The 20,436-nt window shown below is 40.6% G+C and overlaps 1 protein-coding gene across 2 annotated transcripts; it reads left to right on the forward strand.

Annotated features, from left to right (window-relative positions):
- Window positions 1–5,066: 5,066 nt before the first annotated feature.
- Window positions 5,067–20,436, forward strand: LOC124997043. 2 transcript variants are annotated; one of them, XM_047570546.1, is made up of 3 exons: window positions 5,067–5,092; window positions 5,479–5,572; window positions 17,282–20,436. In XM_047570546.1, coding segments are annotated over exons 2-3 (1,608 nt in total). In that variant the 5' UTR covers window positions 5,067–5,092; window positions 5,479–5,570; the 3' UTR covers window positions 18,888–20,436. The 2 variants fall into 2 exon arrangements, with proteins under 2 accessions (XP_047426502.1, XP_047426503.1); XM_047570547.1 differs by lacking the exon at window positions 5,067–5,092 and adding an exon at window positions 5,109–5,237.

Here is a 20,436-nt window from a genome sequence, read left to right on the forward strand (position 1 = left end):
ATAAAAAAATAAAATAAAAATACCCAGATATCTTGTTCTCTTTTCCTATGTGTTACATAGGGAGGGCGATAAACAAGTTACAGGTATAGCCAGGGGTGGAAGCACTGCAGATCCAGCCCCAAAACAAAGCTCACTACAAGCTTCATTTTCCCGCAGTGTACCGTATGAAAAGAAAAGTGGTGTACTATAACTAGAGCGGTCACTTATCACATTGCTGAAGATATGGTCCCTGTAGCAACTGTGGAACAAGTCGGATTTATAAAGCTACTGAAAACTATGGACTCGATATATGAGCTACCCAGTCACAGCTACTTTGCACGGGAATCACTGCCACAAACATACATGAAGTCAGGCAGAGCGTTGTTGACTGACTCGCTAACGTGCAACATTTTGCGTTGACCAGTGACATGTGGTCGAGCAGGACGTGTGAACCTTTAGTGTGACAGGTCACTTCATTCAAGACTGGGAGATACAGTGTGTCTCCAGGCGAGTCATTTCCCCCAGGATCACACCGGTGAGCACATAGCTGAGGCGCTGCAGGCGCAATTACGAGCTGGAAACTCCAGGAAAAGCATCTGGTTGCTATAACAAACCGACAACGGGCTGAGGATGCACTGCTTCGGTCACAGACTGCACTTGGCTATTGGTGAGTGTTGGAAGGAGTATTCAGATATTTCACTTTAAACAAAAACATATTAAAATGTTATTTTTCCTTATTTTCCTTTGTGTGTCTGCCAGTAACTTAAAATCGCAGGTCTGTAAATTAAAATCACGTACATGGTAATGGTAGATTTAGACCATATTTATTAGATTACTGGATAGGAATTAGTGATGCATTCATATGTTTACCACTTTAATGTTAAAGCTGGTAAAGGTGAGGTACCTATGACTTTAAAAATCACTTATAAGATTAAAATTCAGAAAATAAATATATTTTATATTTTGAATATTTTTGATTACTAGGACTAGGTGTTGATTTAAAAAAAAAAAAACTATGAAACGATCAAAATAATGTAGAATATTTCTAAAGCTTGATTTTGGAAAGCACTTGCATAAGCCCATTTGATTAATAATTTTTTATGATTCTGACAGGACATGGCATGAATACAAGCACGTCACCCGAGCCATTCCTCTCAGCAGGAAAATTGTAAGCTGTTTTTCATACAGCTGGAAGAAAAAGAGACATCTTGCTGAAGTCCAGGTTCAGCTGGGTCTCCCAGGTCACAAACTCATAGTTGAGAGAATCCTGGAGCAGGAAGGAGCGCTGGTCAAAGTCCTGTCTAGTGACAACGAGACCAGACACCTTGTCCCTACCTGGCAGGACTGAGGCGTCCTAGAAGAAGTTCAAAAGGTCCTGAAACTCCTCCAGGACTTTACTGACGCTTTGTCAGGTGAGGAGTACGTCACTCTGTCATATGTCAAACCTGTTCTGCACCTTTTTAACCAAAGTCTACTGACATGTGAAGAGGGTGATAGCGAGCTCTGCAAGTCCATCAAGACCAGCATCGTTGAATACCTAAACAACAAGTATTCTGAACCAGCCACAACTGACCTTTTAGAGACTAGGCTCTGTTTGTGGATCCACGGCTCAGGGCCACCTACATCCCAACTGAAGCAGTTGATGCATTGAGGTAAAGAAGATAAAGACAGATAATCTCAAAATGATGTTTAAAAACAGTTTTCTTAAACTGAGCACTTTATTTTGTTCTATCTTTTTATGTAAATGCTTCTTTTGTAGTGTTCGTTAATAGGCCATTTACAGTTCTCAAAATGTTGATGCTTTTCTCATATAAATATATTCAGAAAATGATTGGCCTATTTTACTTTATGAGTTATTCTTATTTAAGATATATTTTTCATTTAAATGTGCACTTCATGGAGCTCCTGTACTCCAGTATTTATGTCTACATTTTATTGTTGTATGAGCATTATTTTATCCGGCCAGTTGAAATAAAACTACTTGTGACATGTCATATTTGACTTCGACTGTGACTAAACATTTGCTCTCACTTTGTGAATAAAAATATTGGGATAAATATCGTATATCGACATTCAGCCTAAATGTATCGGGTCCATATCGCCCAGCTCTGGTGTATTGAATGTTGATGATCCCTCCTGGGCTCCGTGAGCGATACACTAGAAATTCAGATACTGGTCCAAACCTTGAACTGGAACCTGCTAATACATCCAGGTACTCCGGTTTCCTTCCACCTCCACCTCCTGTTCAAATGTTGTTCATATCATAATCAGTATAACCTTGTTAATCTGTGCAATAGAAATTAAATTAAAATAACATTATTGTAATGTTACTCACGTTCCCATGAAGATGGTTGGACTGAGGAGAGAGAATCAGGTCTATGAACAAGAGGAAAACATCCAGACGTCCAGTTTCTGTCAAATAGACAATGATAACTGATCAGTTGTTTCTGTTTAGTTCAGAATTGAATTTATTTGGCTCATTAGGTGGAGAAGTTACAGGTTCAATGTGTGTGTGACTGTAAAGGCTTTAAAAACTAACAGGTAGAAAAGATCTATATAAAAACAAGTCCATTCACCATTTACCAGCAGACAGTAGTCTGAAGACTAATGCTAATGCTAACAGGCTGATGCTAACCCTAACCCTCCAGGAGAATCAGAATTACTTTATTGATCCCAGGGGGAAATTACTTTATCTCCACTGCTGACAAACTGATCACTCTCCACACGCATATTTACAGAGGGAACGCTTAAATAAAGGACCTAACAAAAAAGTAAGAACAAATAAGTGAAAAAGATAAAAATAAGAAATAGTTAGAAATGGGCAAGAGTGATCGTAACAGGCAGCACACGTTGGCGCATGCGCACGAACCAGCCTGAAACCTCCAGAGCAGCCTGAGGGAAAAACTCCCTTTAACAGGAGATATTATGTCATTTCCTTCTATCCTCCATGTCTGACGTGTTTGTTGCAGCATCTCTTCAGTCACTAAATCCTGTAAATTAGTAGAGTCTCCCTGAAACTGATTCCGTCATCTGTAAAGTCCATTAACAGGTACTGAAATGTTCTTTTATAATTTAAAGTTTTATACATTATCTAGTTATTTCAGTTGTTTATGTGCTCATAGTTTTACATAACTGCAATGATTGAGTAGGTAAATAGGTTTGTTATGCGTCGCACTGGTGGCCTCATACTGTTTTAGTTGTTCCAACCTCTGTCAAGTTTTATCTTATTAATACTGTAAAACAGTTCCACTTTTGTGGAAGCAAAAAAAAAGTGTTAAATGTCAAAGTGTGACTGCAAACATAGTCTACATGAAATACTGTATAAGTTCTCGTTCTGAATGTCTTTGTGTCTGTTTCATAACAAGCTGAAACAAATTAGGTCTGTTCACACCCTCACAGACCTGTTCATCACATTCTTCTGAGTCTGAAGAATAAACACATACCCACAGTTTGTTTATTCATCCATATCATCCGTCCTCATGTCACCTGGTGAGTTCACTTTAAGCTGCACATAGATCAGATAGTTTAATGACGACGGCACAACAGCTAAAAGATGTTGAATAGAGCAGATAATAAACAGCACCAGGTGGAACTGACTGGTGACTGGTGCGTTATAGTGGAAAGTGGAAAACTAAGTGAAATGTTGTACAGGTTTACATTCATTTGGTTAAGTAAGTAAAATACCCTCCCAACCCCCGCCCGTCTGGCCTACGTTCACTAGAAAGCGAAACCATCACAGGTTCTAACAAGTCAGATCTGTACAGAAAAATGTGTTTTGGTAAAGCAAAGATACAGATGGATGAGATAATAGTAGGTCTGGGTGGTGTGAAAAACAGCAGGCTGTCGTCTACGTAAATAAAGTCTGATATTTCCTGTTGAACACGTATAGAGCCAAACGTTGTTTTTGAGACAGTTGATAAAAACGAAAGCAAAAAGTGTGTAAGTGTGTCCTGATAGAGCTAAAAGTGAGAGAACAGTCCAGCCCTTATCAGACGGGACTCTTCAGTTCTTCTTGATGTGATCCAGCACAGACTGGGAGGTGTCATCACACATGCATGTGGACGTTCCCTAAATATGAGTGAGACCATCACCAGGACCCAGAGACGGGTCAGGAGACCCAGACCCTGAGAACCAGCTGCTGTAATCAGTCCATCATTACTCTAGGATATGAAGGTCGTCCGTCAGTCCAGAAGACGTTACTTTGAATGTCTCCTCCAGAGCAGTGATGAAAAACCATGAGACGTTGACATTTCAAACATCAGACATGGAGAGCAGCAGTAGATCAGGAGGTGATCTCTACTCTGTCCCTGCTCTGTCTCTACTCTGTTTGTACTCTGTCCCTACTCTGTCTCCGCTCTGTCTCTACTCTCTCTACTCTGTCCCTACTCTGTCCGTTGTGTCCTCGGGTTAGACCCACCTTCCTCCAAGTGTGAAGTCCACTGGTGTAAGATGAGTGAGTGAGTGATGTGATGTGGGATTAGCAGCCATGTTTCCGTCGGTCTGCCCCAGGCCTACTGTGATTACTGACTGTGTGAGCAGATAATATCATCTATTATTAGGAAACTAGTCTGAACTTTAAAGAGCATGTCCATTATATAACTGTAAGTAGAATATAACAGGTAAAGCAAATCAATATTAATGAAACTTATTTATGTTGATGTGATTAACACATGCAAGTCTGAGAATAAGTAGAGAACCTCTGAAGCTGACATGGAAAGAATAATGGTTTATCTACTGGATGTTATTAGTGTGATATGTTCTACTTTTTACTGTTTAGTGCTGAAATGTTAAAATTCAGAGCATTCATGCAGTCACCCACAGATCACGACACAGTCACTTATTACCTGTGAGGTGATACAAACACTTCCAATAATTCTGTAGAACCATTAAAACACACTAATAAATCAGAAGCTGAAAATCTCTGTTTCAAACCGTCCGCTCAATTCAACATCAAAAACGTTTCAAAGACTCTACCAATGGATTTGTTCAAGGTTTCAGTGAAATCATGTGACCAGAGAGAGTCCGTCCCCTGATAGAGAATATAAAAGCTCTGAGCTCTGACTCCTCTCTGCTCTTTCTGGCTCAGCAGCATCACAGAGCTTCCTGACACCAGGTAAGATCCTAGAAAGAGGAAATACTGTCAACTCTGTAGACGTCTTTTAATGATAACATCATTAAAATATGTTCAACAACATTACAATGAAACAGCTGCAGAATGAGTGGATATTCTATTAATAGAAGTGGAGGACAATAAAATGGTTAGTCATTTGTTTATGTCTCTTTCAGTAATTATCACATTATCTAAACTGAAGCTTCCTCAACCTGAACATGTGAATCATATTATGAAATACATTGTTGTGTGTAGGAGTGTGTCAACTTTCACTTCAAATAAATAAGCAGTCTCCAGGAAATGTTTAAAGTAGTCAGTGTGAATTGCTCTTTGTTAAATTATATAAAACATACATCAATGCTTCATTGTGCAACTTATCTTGGTTACAGAGGAATTGATTCACTGTTCTCAACCAGACCACCTCACTGTGAGGAGACTTCCACCAGTTCATCACTCATCCATTCACCACTTCATCGTCAACATGTGAGTCCTGATACACTTACACAATGTTTTGTAGTATATAATTATAAGGATCTCATATGTGATTCACATTAATCAGACACTGTGTCCTGTTAAAATGACAAGAGATCATCACAATGATGAAATGTTTTTTTGTATATGTTATCTGTGCTCTCATCAGTTACTGACGTTTCAACACAAAACCTGTTTGTTCAGTGTCACGTTGTTTCGTAACAGTCTTACTGTTGTTATTGTTGACGTGAGACATTACAGGTGAATAGGGTAAAATTTATATTTGAATATGCAAATGAGGAGTTATGTACTTAAATATAAGCTAATTTTCATACATTTCCCAAACAGAAATAATGGCTGAAGTGAGGTTCAGAGTTCTTGTTTCATTTTTTTTAACGTACTAGATTTCCACGTATTTACAGAGGGAAGTTTGGACTTTTTTATCTCTCCATTAATCACAAAATACTGGCAACGGTCCAAAAAAACACATTTTTGCCATGAGTATGAGTGCCATGTAATATAAATCAGGCTCTTAATGACATGTGATAAATCCCCTCTTTTATAATTCCCCTTAAGAATAAATGTGTAAAGTCTGGTTTGTGTCAAAGCTACTGAAGTGGAGATTTCTGGCTCAGAGCAGCGGAAAAACTCATTTTAAAGTTTTACATCGTAAAATCAAACTCAAACTTTATTTATTTATATAGCACTTCATACTAAAAAGTGACCCAAAGTGTGTTACATTCAAAAAAAACATAAAACATTACAACAAGACACAAACACACATTCATCATCACACCAGTATACAGGTGCTGGCCAGTAAATTAGAATATCATCAAAAAGTTGAATTATTTCAGTAATTCCATTCAAAAGGTGAAACTTGTATACTGTATACTTTCCTTCCACACATAGTGATATATTTCAAGTGTTTATTCATTTTCATTTTTATTATTACAACTGACAGCTAATGAAAACACCAAATTCAGTATCTCAGAAAATTAGAATATTCTGAAAAGGCTCAATATAGAAGACACCTGGTGCCACACTAATCAGCTGATTAACTCAAAACACCTGCAAAGGCCTTTAAAAGGTTCCTCAGTCTTGTTCTGAAGGCTCCACAATCATGGGGAAGACTTCTGACTTAACAGTTGTCCAAAAGACGACCATTGACACCTTGTACAAGGAGGGCAAGACACAAAAGTTGATTGCTAAAGAAGCTGGCTGTTCGCAGAGCTCTGTGTCCAAGCACATTAACAGACAGGCGAAGGGACGGAAAAAATGTGGTAGAAAAAAGTGTACAAGCTCTAGGGATAACCGCACCCTGCAGAGAATTGTGACGACAAACCCATTCAAAAATGTGGGGGAGATCCACAAAGAGTGGACTGCAGCTGGAGTCAGCGCTTCAAGAACCACCACGAAGAGACGCATGAAAGACATGGGATTCAGCTGTCGCATTCCGTGTGTCAAGCCACTCTTGAACAAGAAACAGCGTAAGAAGCGTCTCGCCTGGGCCAAGGATAAAAAGGACTGGACTGCTGCTGAGTGGTCCAAAGTTATGTTTTCTGATGAAAGCAAATTTTGCATTTCCTTTGGAAATCAAGGACCCAGAGTCTGGAGGAAGAGCGGAGAAGCACAGAATCCACGTTGCATGAGGTCCAGTGTAAAGTTTCCACCGTCAGTGATGGTGTGGGGTGCCATGTCATCTGCCGGTGTTGGCCCACTCTGTTTCCTGAGGTCCAAGGTCAATGCAGCTGTCTACCAGGAAGTTTTAGAGCACTTCATGCTTCCTGCTGCTGACCAACTTTATGGAGATGCAGATTTCACTTTTCAACAGGACTTGGCATCTGCACACAGTGCCAAAACCACCAGTACCTGGTTCAAGGACCATGGTATCCCTGTCCTTGATTGGCCAGCAAACTCGCCTGACCTTAACCCCATAGAAAATCTATGGGGTATTGTGAAGCGGAAGATGCAATGCGCTAGACCCAACAATGCAGAGGAGCTGAAGACGACTATCAGAGCAACCTGGGCTCTCATAACACCTGAGCAGTGCCACAGACTGATCGAGTCCATGCCACGCCGCATTAATGCAGTGATTGAGGCAAAAGGAGCCCCGACTAAGTATTGAGTGCTATACATGCGCATGCTTTTCATGTTCATTCTTTTCAGTTGGCCAACATTTCTAAAAAAAACATTTTTTTCATTGGCCTTTTCAATATTCAAATTTTTTGAGATGCCAAATTTGGAGTTTTCATTAGTTGTCACTTATAAATATCAAAATTAAAAGAAATAAACATTGGAAATACATCGGTCTGTGTGCATTGCATGAATATAATGTACAAATTTCACTTTTTGAATGGAATTACTGAGATAAATCAAGTTTTTGATGATATTCTAATTTACTGGCCAGCACCTGTACACACTAAGAAATTCAGCAACAGGGATTTTGACTTACATTTTGACATTTGGACTTTACAACTCTGTGAAGTTACTGGAAATGTTTGGATCGTCAGTTGTTCCGGTGAGTCCCTGATACAGCGCAGGCTTCAAAATAAATGTGAAATTAGGAGGCCAGTCTGTCTATGGAAGCATAGATTTTTCAGCAGACATGTTAGTCACTACAAGACTAAACTAACAAATCAGTGCCAAAAAAGCGTTGAATAAGGTCAGCTGGACTTGTAGAATTTCTTGAAGACGTTTCGCCACTCATCCGAGTAGCTTCTTCAGTTCTGATAAACTAGTGTGATATTGAGGTTTAAATAGGAAAACTCTGTGGGTAACACCCACAAGAAACTTGCTTGACCAGAAACTGGGGTCACTAATTACCATAATGGCTGGTACTTACCTGTCCTTGAATGGGGGGAACTGTGTGCCTAGGCTACTTATCCTATGAATAGAGCTCTAACGAGGCTATTGTCCATGGGAACCTGGAGGCTCAATGTGTGAATGTTGTTGAAACTTCTTGGGGACAGAAGTCAAAACTGAATTATAAATAGTCGGTAAATTAAATCTCAGTCCACCTCCTCTGTTTAGAGAAGGTTTCTCCACTTTGACATAGATGGCTTCCTTAACTCCTCTCTCAAACCATCTGTCCTCTCTGGCCAGGACTTTGACGTTGTTATCCTCAAAGGAGTGTCCTTTGTCCTTCAGGTGGAGGTGGACTGCTGAGTCGTTTCCTGATGAGCTGGCTCTCCTGTGTTGGGCCATGCGCTTGTGTATGGGTTGTTTTGTTTCCCCAATGTACAAGTCTATACATTCCTCGCTACACTGAACCGCGTACACTACATTGCTCTGTTTCTGTCTAGGTGTTTTGTCTTTGGGGTGGACCAGTTTCTGTCTTAGTGTGTTTCCAGGTTTGAAATAAACTGGGATGCGGTGTTTACCAAAAATTGTCCTTAGTTTCTCTGATACACCAGCTATGTAGGGGATGGTGATGTTCTTCCTTTTGTTGTGTTGCTCTTCCCTGTCCTTCTTTTTGAGCCTTTGACAAAGGCCCAGTTGGGATATCCACATGTCTTGAGGGTTTGTTTAATGTGTGTTCCCTCCTTGTCCTTGCCCTCCTGTCTAGTGGGGACAGTCTGTGCTCGGTGCTGGAGGGTTCTGATGACTCCTAGTTTGTGTTCCAGAGGGTGGTGTGATTCAAATAACAAGTGTTATGTGGCGAAACGTCTTCAAGAAATTCTACAAGTCCAGCTGACCTTATTCAACGCTTTTTTGGATTACCATGACCTGGATGACTGAGAACCTTCACAGACATAACAAAGCAGTTTTTATATGTGCGCTGTTTATTCGGTTTGGACAACAAAAAAACTTGTAGTCGAGCGATGTACAGCTTGAGTATCATCAGCATAACTATGGAAGTTGATGTCTCCTGATAACGCCCCCCAGGGGAAGCATGTATACGTTTAAAAGGGTTGGGCCTAGAATTGACCCCTGGGGAACCCCACACTCAGTCCCATGGGTTCCTGAGGAACAGGTATTCAGACTTACAAAGAAACTTCTTTCAGACCGATATGAAATGAACCAGTTAAGAACAGAACCAGAGCGGCTGACCAGGTGCCTTAGTCTGTTAATTAAAATACGATGGTCTACTGTATCGAAGGCAGCGGTTAGATACAGCAGGACCAAGATCTGAGTTTATGGTTATCTAAATTACACCTGATGTCATTTAAAATCTTTAAAATGGGCTGTCTCTGTACTGTGGGCTTTACTTGGGACAAAACTCAACCAAGTGTCCTCACATCAACCAGGGCAAAACTCTCCAGTTTCTTCATGTAAAATCAATGATCCAGGTCAGTGGTTAAAATCTGTTGAGGTAAAAGTCCTCACAAAGGGCGTCATCGGGTATTTTGGAGGATCTGTTAAAATTTGTTTGTTTTATTGTCTGTTATGGAGAAGAGGAATTTGGGGTCATTTTTATGGTCTGTAATTAGTTTGTGGAAGTGGGAAATTTTATTGTAAGTTATGAGGAGTACCTGAGGTGGGGCAGCGAGGTAGTCTTACATGTAGCCATTTCAGCTACTCCGCTAACGATCCCTGCTAAAAGCAATAATAAGATTGAATCCTAAAAGCATGTAAAAATGCTAACAAAATCAGGTTTTAAAATGGCTTTTAAAAATGTGTAAGTCCTCTGAAAGTCCTTTAAAATTTTCTGAAAGAGTTGGGAACTGAGAGGACGCGACGGACAACAAACTGGACGCCACACATGTGTAGTCAGTGCATTGGTCGACCAAGACTGCAAGAAGATCGTGGTTGGAAGATCGTGTAGAAGTGAATCATGTATATTTTTATTGGAAACCACTATGAAACAAAACCAAATCCACTTGAATCTTTCAAAACATATCATATAATCACATCAACAATATCAAAGTAGATTAAATTTTCAATAAGTTCATTCTAGTGTGAAACATGAATGATGATCCGTTGCTGATCGTCTCCAACTTTGTCTCCTTTTACCAAAGACAGTTTACAGCCGGATGAACTCAGAACTCTCCATCTGTCTTTTCTTTGACTTTTCTTTCTAATTTGAGCTGTAATTTTTGTCTAAGAGAAAACTTCACTGCGTTTTTAAATGTCCCTGTCAGTTAAACACACACTGGCAGAATATCCTTTCACGTGACGCTTTTGAACCAATCATGTTGTCATGTCTTTCTACTTTCACAACTGGTTGCCACTACAAAGGATATGGCCATATTTGGACCTGACAGACTTCTGCAGGAGAAACAGAGCTTCACAACAGTATCTCGTATACCGGATAGAGATGAGGCTCTCAGTGCTATGAGCCGGCTTAGACTCGGGTAGACCAACGTCAGGGGCTTCACTCACATACATACATATTGGCCCTTCTTTTTCTTTTGGAGGTAATGACAGTTCACCTGGTGCCTTACCGCCAACTACTGGGCTGAAGTGCGGAGCAGAAGTTTGTCAGTAACAAAAAAATATTTAATAATTTTTAAGAAATCGGCAAATTTACCAGTCGCACATGCTCGGGAAAATACAACCATTCAGGGCCAGCCTGGACAGTTCATTTATTTAATTTGAAACTCTCATTATTTTGAATGTATTTATTTTATTCCCACGAAATTTTATTTTAAATTTGTGTCTTCAGCATGTATGGAAATCCAGCTTTAGATATTAATTACAAATCAAAACAATACACAGATCAATTAAAATGAAACTTAATATTTGAATGGGCCCAGCAGTCAAAAAGGTTAAGAAATCCTGGTGTAGAGGAACATCTGTACCCAGTATGGAATAGAAGTACCGAAGTCCGAATGGGCCACATCACATAACATGGTAGAGAACAACAGGACCAAGGTTCTGTGGGACTTCAGCTTCCAGACTGACAAACAGGTCCTGGTTGACCAACAGGACACAGTGGAGGTGGATAAAGAGCAGAAGGAGGTGGTGGTGATAGATGTGGAGATACCAGCTGATGCCAACATTAGAGAGAAGAAACACGAAAAGGTTGAGAAGTACCAAGGATTGAAGGCTGAAGGGAGCGTGGTCCCCGTGATGGTAGAAGCGCTCGGGGCAGTGACCCCCAAATTGCGACAGTGGCTCCAACAGATCCCAGGAACAACACATGAAGCCTTAGTCCAGGAGAGCCATGGATGTTCTAGGAACAACTTTTTTTTTTTTTTAGGAACAACTAAGATACTGAATCAGCAGAACCCTCAAACTCCCAGACCTCTGGTGGATGACACAGGTACCACCCTGTGAGGATGAGAAGAATATTTTATTTTTTAGGCAAAGACGTACTGTGGTCTGTATGAACCCAGGTCTCCTCAAAACACAATGAACTTCTCACAACACACTCCCTCCGTGTCCCATCAAACGCACACAGTCCATCCTTTTTACTGCAAAAGACCTCACATTCCTCATGAGGACAGATGGGACCGCCATTATGAGGGGCCTCACTCTGTGCAGCTCAGGAGACACATATAACGCTAGCAGCTGATCTCAAAAACAAAAACCACCAAAACCCATGTTGATTGGTTCTCAGCACAGAAAAACAAGAACAAGTCACACAAAATATAGCAAATAATAACACGAGAAAAAAAACAAAAAAAACACGCACTCTCATGAGTGTCTTTACGAACCACTGACAGATGAAGTGAATATTCGGGTTAGGGTTATATGTTAGTTAGGGATGGGTATTGATATTGAGGTTATCATAGTTGCTGCCAGTGGGTGGATTGGTGGCAGCAGCCAGAGTGTGACCTCTAGATCATCTCCAGAACTGCAGCTCATAGAATAGAATACTTTATTTATCCCACAGTGGGGATATTGCAGTTTGTAACAGCATACAGTACATAGTGCAGAAAAGTAAGAAGAATAAAGAATGGACTGTGTAAAATATAAATAAGTTATCAATCTTAAACTGTTATCAGTCATGGATGATCCTGACCCCCCTCTCCACCAGATGATAGACAGATAATGGAGCTCCTCCTCCAAGAGACACAAAACTCAGTTCTTCCGTCTGCGTCTTCCTTTCTCTGCTGTGCTTGACAAGTTTGAGCCTGTGTCTCTGTTGTTTTTAGAAGATGTGGTTGCTCATATTAAGCCATCAGGCTCTCCACGTGATACTGTCCCTCCTCACTTTTTTCCCCCAAGCTTTGTGTATTGAGCTTTTTACATACAGAACATGGACATACAGAGACACTCAGAACAGAACCACAGCCCTCATCTCCCAGAAAGTACATAAAGACTTAGAATAATAATAAAAAATATAAATAAATAAATGGTAATAAATAAATAAAATATATGAGTAAGCTAAAAGAAAGGGGGAGAAAGAGAATTTTTTAGGGAAGTGCAGTACATAGAGTAAAATTTAGGCGGGTTGTCACCTAAATCAAGTGAAGTCAAAGACTGTCCTAATCAGTTTGTTTCATGCAGCCGTAATTTTGCCTCCACGTGTCTCAAAAACGTTTGCCAGATCTTAAACATTTTGCCAGATGAACCTCTTAATTAGGGGCTACGGGGCTTCACGTGAGGCCTGCTAGCCCTATTGTTATCCCGCGCATTTCTTGTTCTTAATTTTTTTTTTTCCGTTTGCTCCCCGTTATCGTCCCCTATATATCAAAACGTGCAGCTCGGGATCGGTGTGCTATTACTTTTCTTTACAAAATCCGAATTTTTCAAGGCATAAGTCGTGAAAAACTGCGATAAATTTCCCATTGGAAATGAATGGGATGGCCAAAAAAAACCTCCCAAAAAACACATTGTTATAAAGGTCTACTGCTCAGGCATACTTTCACCTACAGACTTCGTTTAAACTTTAAAATGTAGACACAAGCCTTGTGTATTGGGTTATTATTTTCTGGTTTTGATAGATCTTATCGTTGTTGATCAATCACTGTTCAATGACCATGATCTTTTTCAAAAAATCTCGTGTTAGAGTGCGGAATGTTGCTACTTAGAGTGAGAGAACGTGTGTGAAATCGCCTGAAACTTTTCTCTTTCCACGCTCGTCCAAGCCACAATTTACACAGTAGACACATGATTTTTTCCACAGTTGTAAACAAACTTGTTGTGTCTCTTACCATGTGCTCGGCAAAGCAGTGAGACGTACAGAATTTAAACTGTGAGCCTCTGTTCGTGGTAAAGTACCTGTCTGCTCTCCATTCACTCCAATGCAAAGATTTTCTGAGAGAAGGAGAAGGACCTTTGACTTTAACTCGCGAGTGTGTCCAAAATATTTACTCTACAAGGACAAAAAACATATCAAAGTCTTCAGGAATGTCTTACGATGCCCACGGTCTGCTTGTTTTTCTGATAGGAGCTACCATTTTGTCACAGTGAGCCCAAATGTGAGACCAGTGAAAAGGGGGGAGATCTCTCTCTTTTCTGTGTCCCGGCTCCGCGCGCTTCCGTCGTCATTGACAACCACTGAGAGTTGCCACGGCAACCCCTGACCCTCAGGCCTGAGCCACAGCTGAGACCAGTTCATTCATCAGCTGGATCAGCTGTTAATACAGCTGATCCCTGTGTCCCTTACATTTATGTTACAACAACACACACCCACACACACTACACAGGTAACTTTGTAATTACAGATACACACACAGTTACACACAAACATGCGCCAAAAGCGCGCCCTCCTCACCCACACACACACATAAACACACATACAAACAGGTAACTTTGTGTTATTACAGTTACAGATACACTCAGGAAGAGTAGTAGGATGTACAAACATTACTCTCTCACACACAGGCTCAGTGTGCTAACTGTAAGCTAACTGTGCTAAATGTGGGTTAAGTGTGCGTCATGTGGGTTGACTGAACTAAATGTAGGCTAACTGTGCTAAATGTAGGCTAACGATGCTAACCGTAAGCTAACTGTGCTAAATGTGAGTTAAGTGTGCTAACTGCAGGTTAACTGTGCTCACTGTAAGCTAACTGTGCTAACCATAAGCTAATTGTGTTAAATGTAGGCAAAGTGTGCTAACTCCCATGCTGACTGAGACGGTACCCCCAACATTAGCTCCTGTAGCCCCTTCAAAATTTCCAATTTCATGCTGTATAGAATAAAATATTCCTGATCCATAGTGCGTGGGATGGAGGGATGGCATCTTTCCATTTCAGGAGGATTAGGACAACAGAAGGTTCTCCGAAAAGGGCTGTGATGGGGCAAGGAGCTAGAGACACCTCAAGGACCTCAGAGATTGTTGTAAACACCGAAGTCCAAATAGTTGTCAGCTCAGAAGAACTCCACAACATGTGTAGATATGAAGATGGAGTCATTTTTCAACGATTACATGCTGGATTGATATTTGTGAATCTCTCTGATAACTTGTCTTTTGTCCAGTGAGCCCGATATAATATTTTGCATTGTAGCAGTCCGTGCCTTGCACTGATAGAGGAGGTGTGGACTCTTAAATATTGCATCCCAAGTGTTGTCATGTATAGTCTCACCCAGATCCTGCTCCCATGTCAATGGTGGTAGGAGACGGGTTTATTTGGTATGAAAGTGCATTATACAAGTTAGATATTCTACCTTTAAACGACTGGACAGGCACCAATAGAGAGTCAGTGCCAGAGCCTTGGGGAGATTTAGGGAAGTGGGGGAGTTGTTTACGAACAAAATCGTGCAACTGTAAGTACCGAAAGGAGTATGTATGTGGGAAATGACAGTTAGTGCACAACTACTGGAAAGAGGCAAAGATACCATCTATGAAGAGGCCCTGCTGTGTGCGCCCACCCCTGTTTTGCCACTGTAGAAACACACTGTCCTGAAGAGATGGGGGAAATATGACTTGCCTGAATTGGGGATTTCAGTGAAAAACAGTGCCATCCATAGTTCTGGCGAACCTGCTTCCATATTCTAAGTGTTGTTTTGACCAGGATATTTTACGTAAATGGGGCAGCGCCTAAAGCTAGAGGTGCATAGACTAATGCAGACAGTGAGGAGGGACACAGGATCTGGCTTCAAGAGGACACAATGAGGAGGCATCGGCACCTGGATCCTTATACAACCAATGGGGAATAAGTCGAATATTAGCTGCCCAATATTACAACTGAAAATTGGGCAGAGCCATACCACCTAGCACCTTTGGACACTGCAAGCAAGCTCTGCTCAGGCGTGGACTTTTACTGTTCCAGATGATGCTAAATATAAGTCTGTCAAGATGTTTAAAGAATGACATGGGGAGACATTGAAAAAGATAACTTAATTTGGGCAGCACATTTATTTTTATAGCACTTATCCTACCATCAAGCAACCCCTCCTCACTTTTTCAAAAAGGGTAGTTCCAGACTGTTATAATCATGCAGTAGTGAAACCCCTGCTAAAGAAACCTGGCCTTGATCACAGCTATCCAACATCAGACCCATCTCCAGGCTGCCTTTTGTCTCAAAAATCTTGAAGAAAGTGGTCCATGCTCAGTTAAAATCTTTTCTTGATGAGCATGATGTCCCGGAGGGTTTTCAGTCTGGTTTTGAAACAGCACAGAGTCGGCTCTACTGAGACTCTTTAATGACATCCTCCTGGCAAACGACTCTGGTGACTTGTCCTGGACGTAACCACAGCCTTTGACACTATGGACCATAACATTCTAATGGCTCGACTAAAACACCTAGTGGGCATTTGCGGAAATGCTCTCACTTGGCTCAGGTCTTATCTGGCAGACAGGAGCATACATGTAGCCTTGGTGGTTCTGCCCCTCTGATATACGGGGTTCCACAGGGTTCAATTTTAGGCCCCCTGCTATTCTCCCTGTATCTATTCCCTTTAGATACCAGATACAGTTTATCTTGAGGAGACATGGTATCTCCTTCCATTGCTGTGCTGACAACAGTCAGGTATTTATACCGCTGAAGAAAAAGGATGCCTTCTCAGTCAAGCCACTCCTGTCATGCCTTTTGGACACATCCTAAACTGTGGGACAATCCACAACTCAACATCAGACAAGCCCCTTCACTGTCCACATTTAAAACTTGTCTTTAAACCCATTTTTATTCCACAGCGTTCAATCTAGCATGAGAGTCTGCACTTATTGGCGCGTTTAGTGCTTTTATTATTCTTTTCTATTGTTTTTATTGTTTTACTGTTTTATTTCTTGTGCTTTTATTTTATCCATGTATAGCACTTTGTTTCGGATATACCCGTTGTTTAAAGTGCTATATAAATAAAGTTGAGTTGAGAGCTCCTTGGTTCAGTCAGGTCACTCTGCAGAGGAGGGGGTGGGGTTCATGAAGTATGACAAATGCTAGACATGATAACTACCTGTGAGTGGTAATCGTGTTAAGGCTGGAGGGTTGACTTGAAGTTGATATGAACTCCACTTGTGGTGCGAGTCACATTTCCACCAGCCAGCCCCAGGGCAGCTGTGACTGCAAACAGTTTACCACCACTAGGGTGTGACTGTGTGAGCAAATGAATAATGCATCCAATATGAAGTTTCTTTGAACTGTTTCTTTGAAGTCTCTGTGATAAAGCATTATATAAAACTGATGTGCTGTTATTACTATTTTAAGTGTAAAGTTGTATAAACCATTACTTTCATTGTTTAATGGATCTTAAATATGTTTTGAGTTAAGTAATGAGACCAAATGTAAGGTGCAGCCTTTAAACATTTACTTCATGAGCTTGAAAATAAAGGTACCATTGCAACATTTAGTCTTAATATTTTATATAGTCTTTTCAAAATGATTGTTAAATTGAAGGGTGAAAAGTATGTGCAGACATTTTCAATATATAAAATCTCAACTCTTTCTTCAGGTTCAGCATCTCATCAAAATATCAAGACATCATCTCCAGAAGTATTCTGATTCGTTCAGGATCTCCTTCTGTCTACCAGCTGAAACCAAAAGAAGAGAAGATTGGAACTCTGACAAGAATAACTGTTGGTAAAAAAAATCTGAACAAGACCAATAGAACCATCTTACTGGTTGGAGAATCAGGAGCAGGAAAATCTACTCTGATCAACTCAATGGTCAACTACACCATGGGAGTGAAGTTTAAGGATGAAATCTGGTTTCAGATCACAGAGGATGATAAAAGTCAGTCAGAAAGTCAGACATCAGATGTGATCGTGTACCAGATCTTTGGTTTTGAAGGTAAAATTCTGCCCTACTCTCTGACCATCATCGATACTCCTGGATATGGAGACACCAGAGGAATTGAACTTGATCTCATCATCCGTCAGAGATTATTGGACTTGTTTAGTTCAGAGGATGGAGTTCATGAAGTTAATGCAGTGGGTCTGGTGGTGAAGGCCAGTGATAATCGACTCAGTGATCGACTGATGTATATCTTTAATTCAGTGGTGTCTCTGTTTGGAAAAAACCTGGAGAAAAACATTGTCGCTCTCATCACACACTCAGATGGAAGAAAACCTGTAAATGCTCTTCAAGCTCTTGAAGCTGCAAAAATTAAATGTGCCAAAAATGAGAAGAATCAACCTATTTACTTCCTGTTTGACAACCAACAGAACAGACAGAGGAACAATGACACAGAAAGTAAAGCTGTCTTGAAACATTCATGGGACATTTCCAAAGATGGAATGTTTCACTTCACTTCCTTCTTGGAAAGATCTGCTCCTCAGAAAGTGGAAAAAACTGTGGATGTTCTGAATGAACGTGTCAGACTGACAGCCTGCATCCAAAACCTGGAAGAGAGAATCAAACTGACTGAACTGAAACAGAATGAGATGAAACAGACTCAAGAAGCTCTGAAGAAACATCAAGAAGAGATGAAGAACAATGAAACGTTTACTGTAGAAGTTGATGAGGTCTACAAAGAAAAAGAAGCTATTGATGGTGGGATGTGGGGGTTGGTGTTTTATAAAGGAGCTGTCTGTTGTAAAGTGTGTGAGGAGAACTGTCACTATCCTGGATGCACACTCGCCTGGTATCCTGAACACTGTGAGGTCATTAAAGGAGGTCACTGTACTGTTTGTACCAACAAGTGTCCTGTAACAGATCATGTGAAAGAAAAGTGGAAATACGTGACCAAGACGAGAAAAGTTCAGAAAACTGAAGAAGAAATGAAACAGAAGTTTGAGAAGAATAAATCAGAAAGTGAGAAGAAGTTGAGTCTTTTGGAAAATCTTGAGAAAGAAATGAACCAACTGAGAACAGAGAAGTCCCAGCTCCTGGATGAGGCCTACCAACATGTTGTCAAGCTGGAGCAGATCGCCCTGAATGTTGATTCAGTGTCCACTCATGTCCACTTGGACTTCCTGATTGAGAAGATGAAGGAGAGAGGAGACAGAGAGAAGGTCCAGAAACTGGAGGAGATGAAAAACAGAGTGGATGAAGGAACCACAGCTGGTGTACAGTATGTGTGGGGTAAACTCATGGGAATTGGGAAAAATGTAAAATAATGATTGATGTAAATCAGCAACATAAGCATTGGACAGTTCTTAACCCAGTTTTAGTAGTTCCTGCTTCAGTCTCCTTAGATGTTTCCTATGCTTGATGCAGCCAATGATTTGAACCTTCCCAACAGACTAACATCTTCACCACCACCACGGGGTGTGTCTTTTCACATGGGTGTTGAAGAAATGTGAAACTAGTTTTTACATCAGTTGGTCTTAAACAACTTGTTGAACACCAGCTGAAAGCTAATCACCATGAACTAATTATCCACCAGGAGGCTCTGAACTATTAGCTCAGTCAGATCCAGACTTTACTGGCTGGGCAGGGAATTAGTGGTGTTATCAGTTGTCAGTAAAATGTAGTTCATGTATCAGCAGTAAAAGTATTCCATGAGGAAAATGTTGTATCAGTGTGATATGATTGTGTCTCCTATTCCTGGCTTGTTGTTGTCATTCTAATCAGTTTGTACAGAGGATGTTACTCACACTGAACTCAGACACAGTGGAGAAATCTTCTGCTGAGCTGGAGCTCCATCCAACTTTCACACTTGAGTGTTTTTGAAGAGAACAGTCCTGAAATCTAATGTTCTTTGATTTGATTCATACCTTGGATTCTTCATGTGTTCATGCTGGAATGACTAGTTGGAATATTTCACATGACTCAGTGGAAACATTTGGATCAAAGGCATTTTAATTAAGCTGATTTGACATAAAAGAAATAGTCCCTGAGATTCCTGACAGGAGCTCTGTTAATCTGCTGTGGGTCCTATTGGCTCAACTGACCAATCGTGGTCGATTGGATGGGACACCAATATGTAAGCATGGACTACCTGGCACTCATGGGGACAGCATTAGGGTGTACTGATGTTCGTCCGGTTGCCTATGCTCCTTTAATTTATCTAGCAGATTTACAGATTTTGTTCCACAAACCGAAGGGTTGATGGTTCGATCTCTGGAATGTGCCATGTGCTGAGTGTGTCCTTGAACAAGACACTGAACCCCAGTTGCTCCCAGTGCAACTGGCACTGGTGTGTGAATGTGTGTGTGCTTGTGTGAAAAGGTGGATGTGTCTCTGACTGTAAAAGCACTTTGAGTAGGTAGAAAAGTGCTATATAAAAGGAAGACCATTTTCTCTCATTTTGATTTTCTCAGTTTTTTTTTCTTCTTATTGGTTGTATACAAAGAGCTCAGAAAGTTGCTGTATCGTATAGATTTATTTCTTTTTGTCACCTTAGATAGTTGAGCTACATTGAACTCCTTACGTTTTACATTTCCAGACTAGAATTTCAGACTAATAAGTAGTGTTTTAGTTTAAAAACTGTGTTACTAATTTACTGTAACTGTGTTACTTACTACTAAACAATCTTTGTCTGTCCTCACTATGAAATACGGACACATGGTATAGACCATGTGTCAAAGGGAGGGATGCTACTAGAGATACAGATAACTACTAGTTCACTTACGGGTTCTGTAATTTTATTCAAAATGAAAAGTGAGAGCTGTTAACCCATTAGTTTCAAGAGCAGTAAATAAACATTTACCCTTTTTGCAATGA

Source organism: Mugil cephalus, chromosome 19, assembly GCF_022458985.1.
Source record: "Mugil cephalus isolate CIBA_MC_2020 chromosome 19, CIBA_Mcephalus_1.1, whole genome shotgun sequence".
NCBI lineage: Eukaryota > Metazoa > Chordata > Actinopteri > Mugiliformes > Mugilidae > Mugil > Mugil cephalus.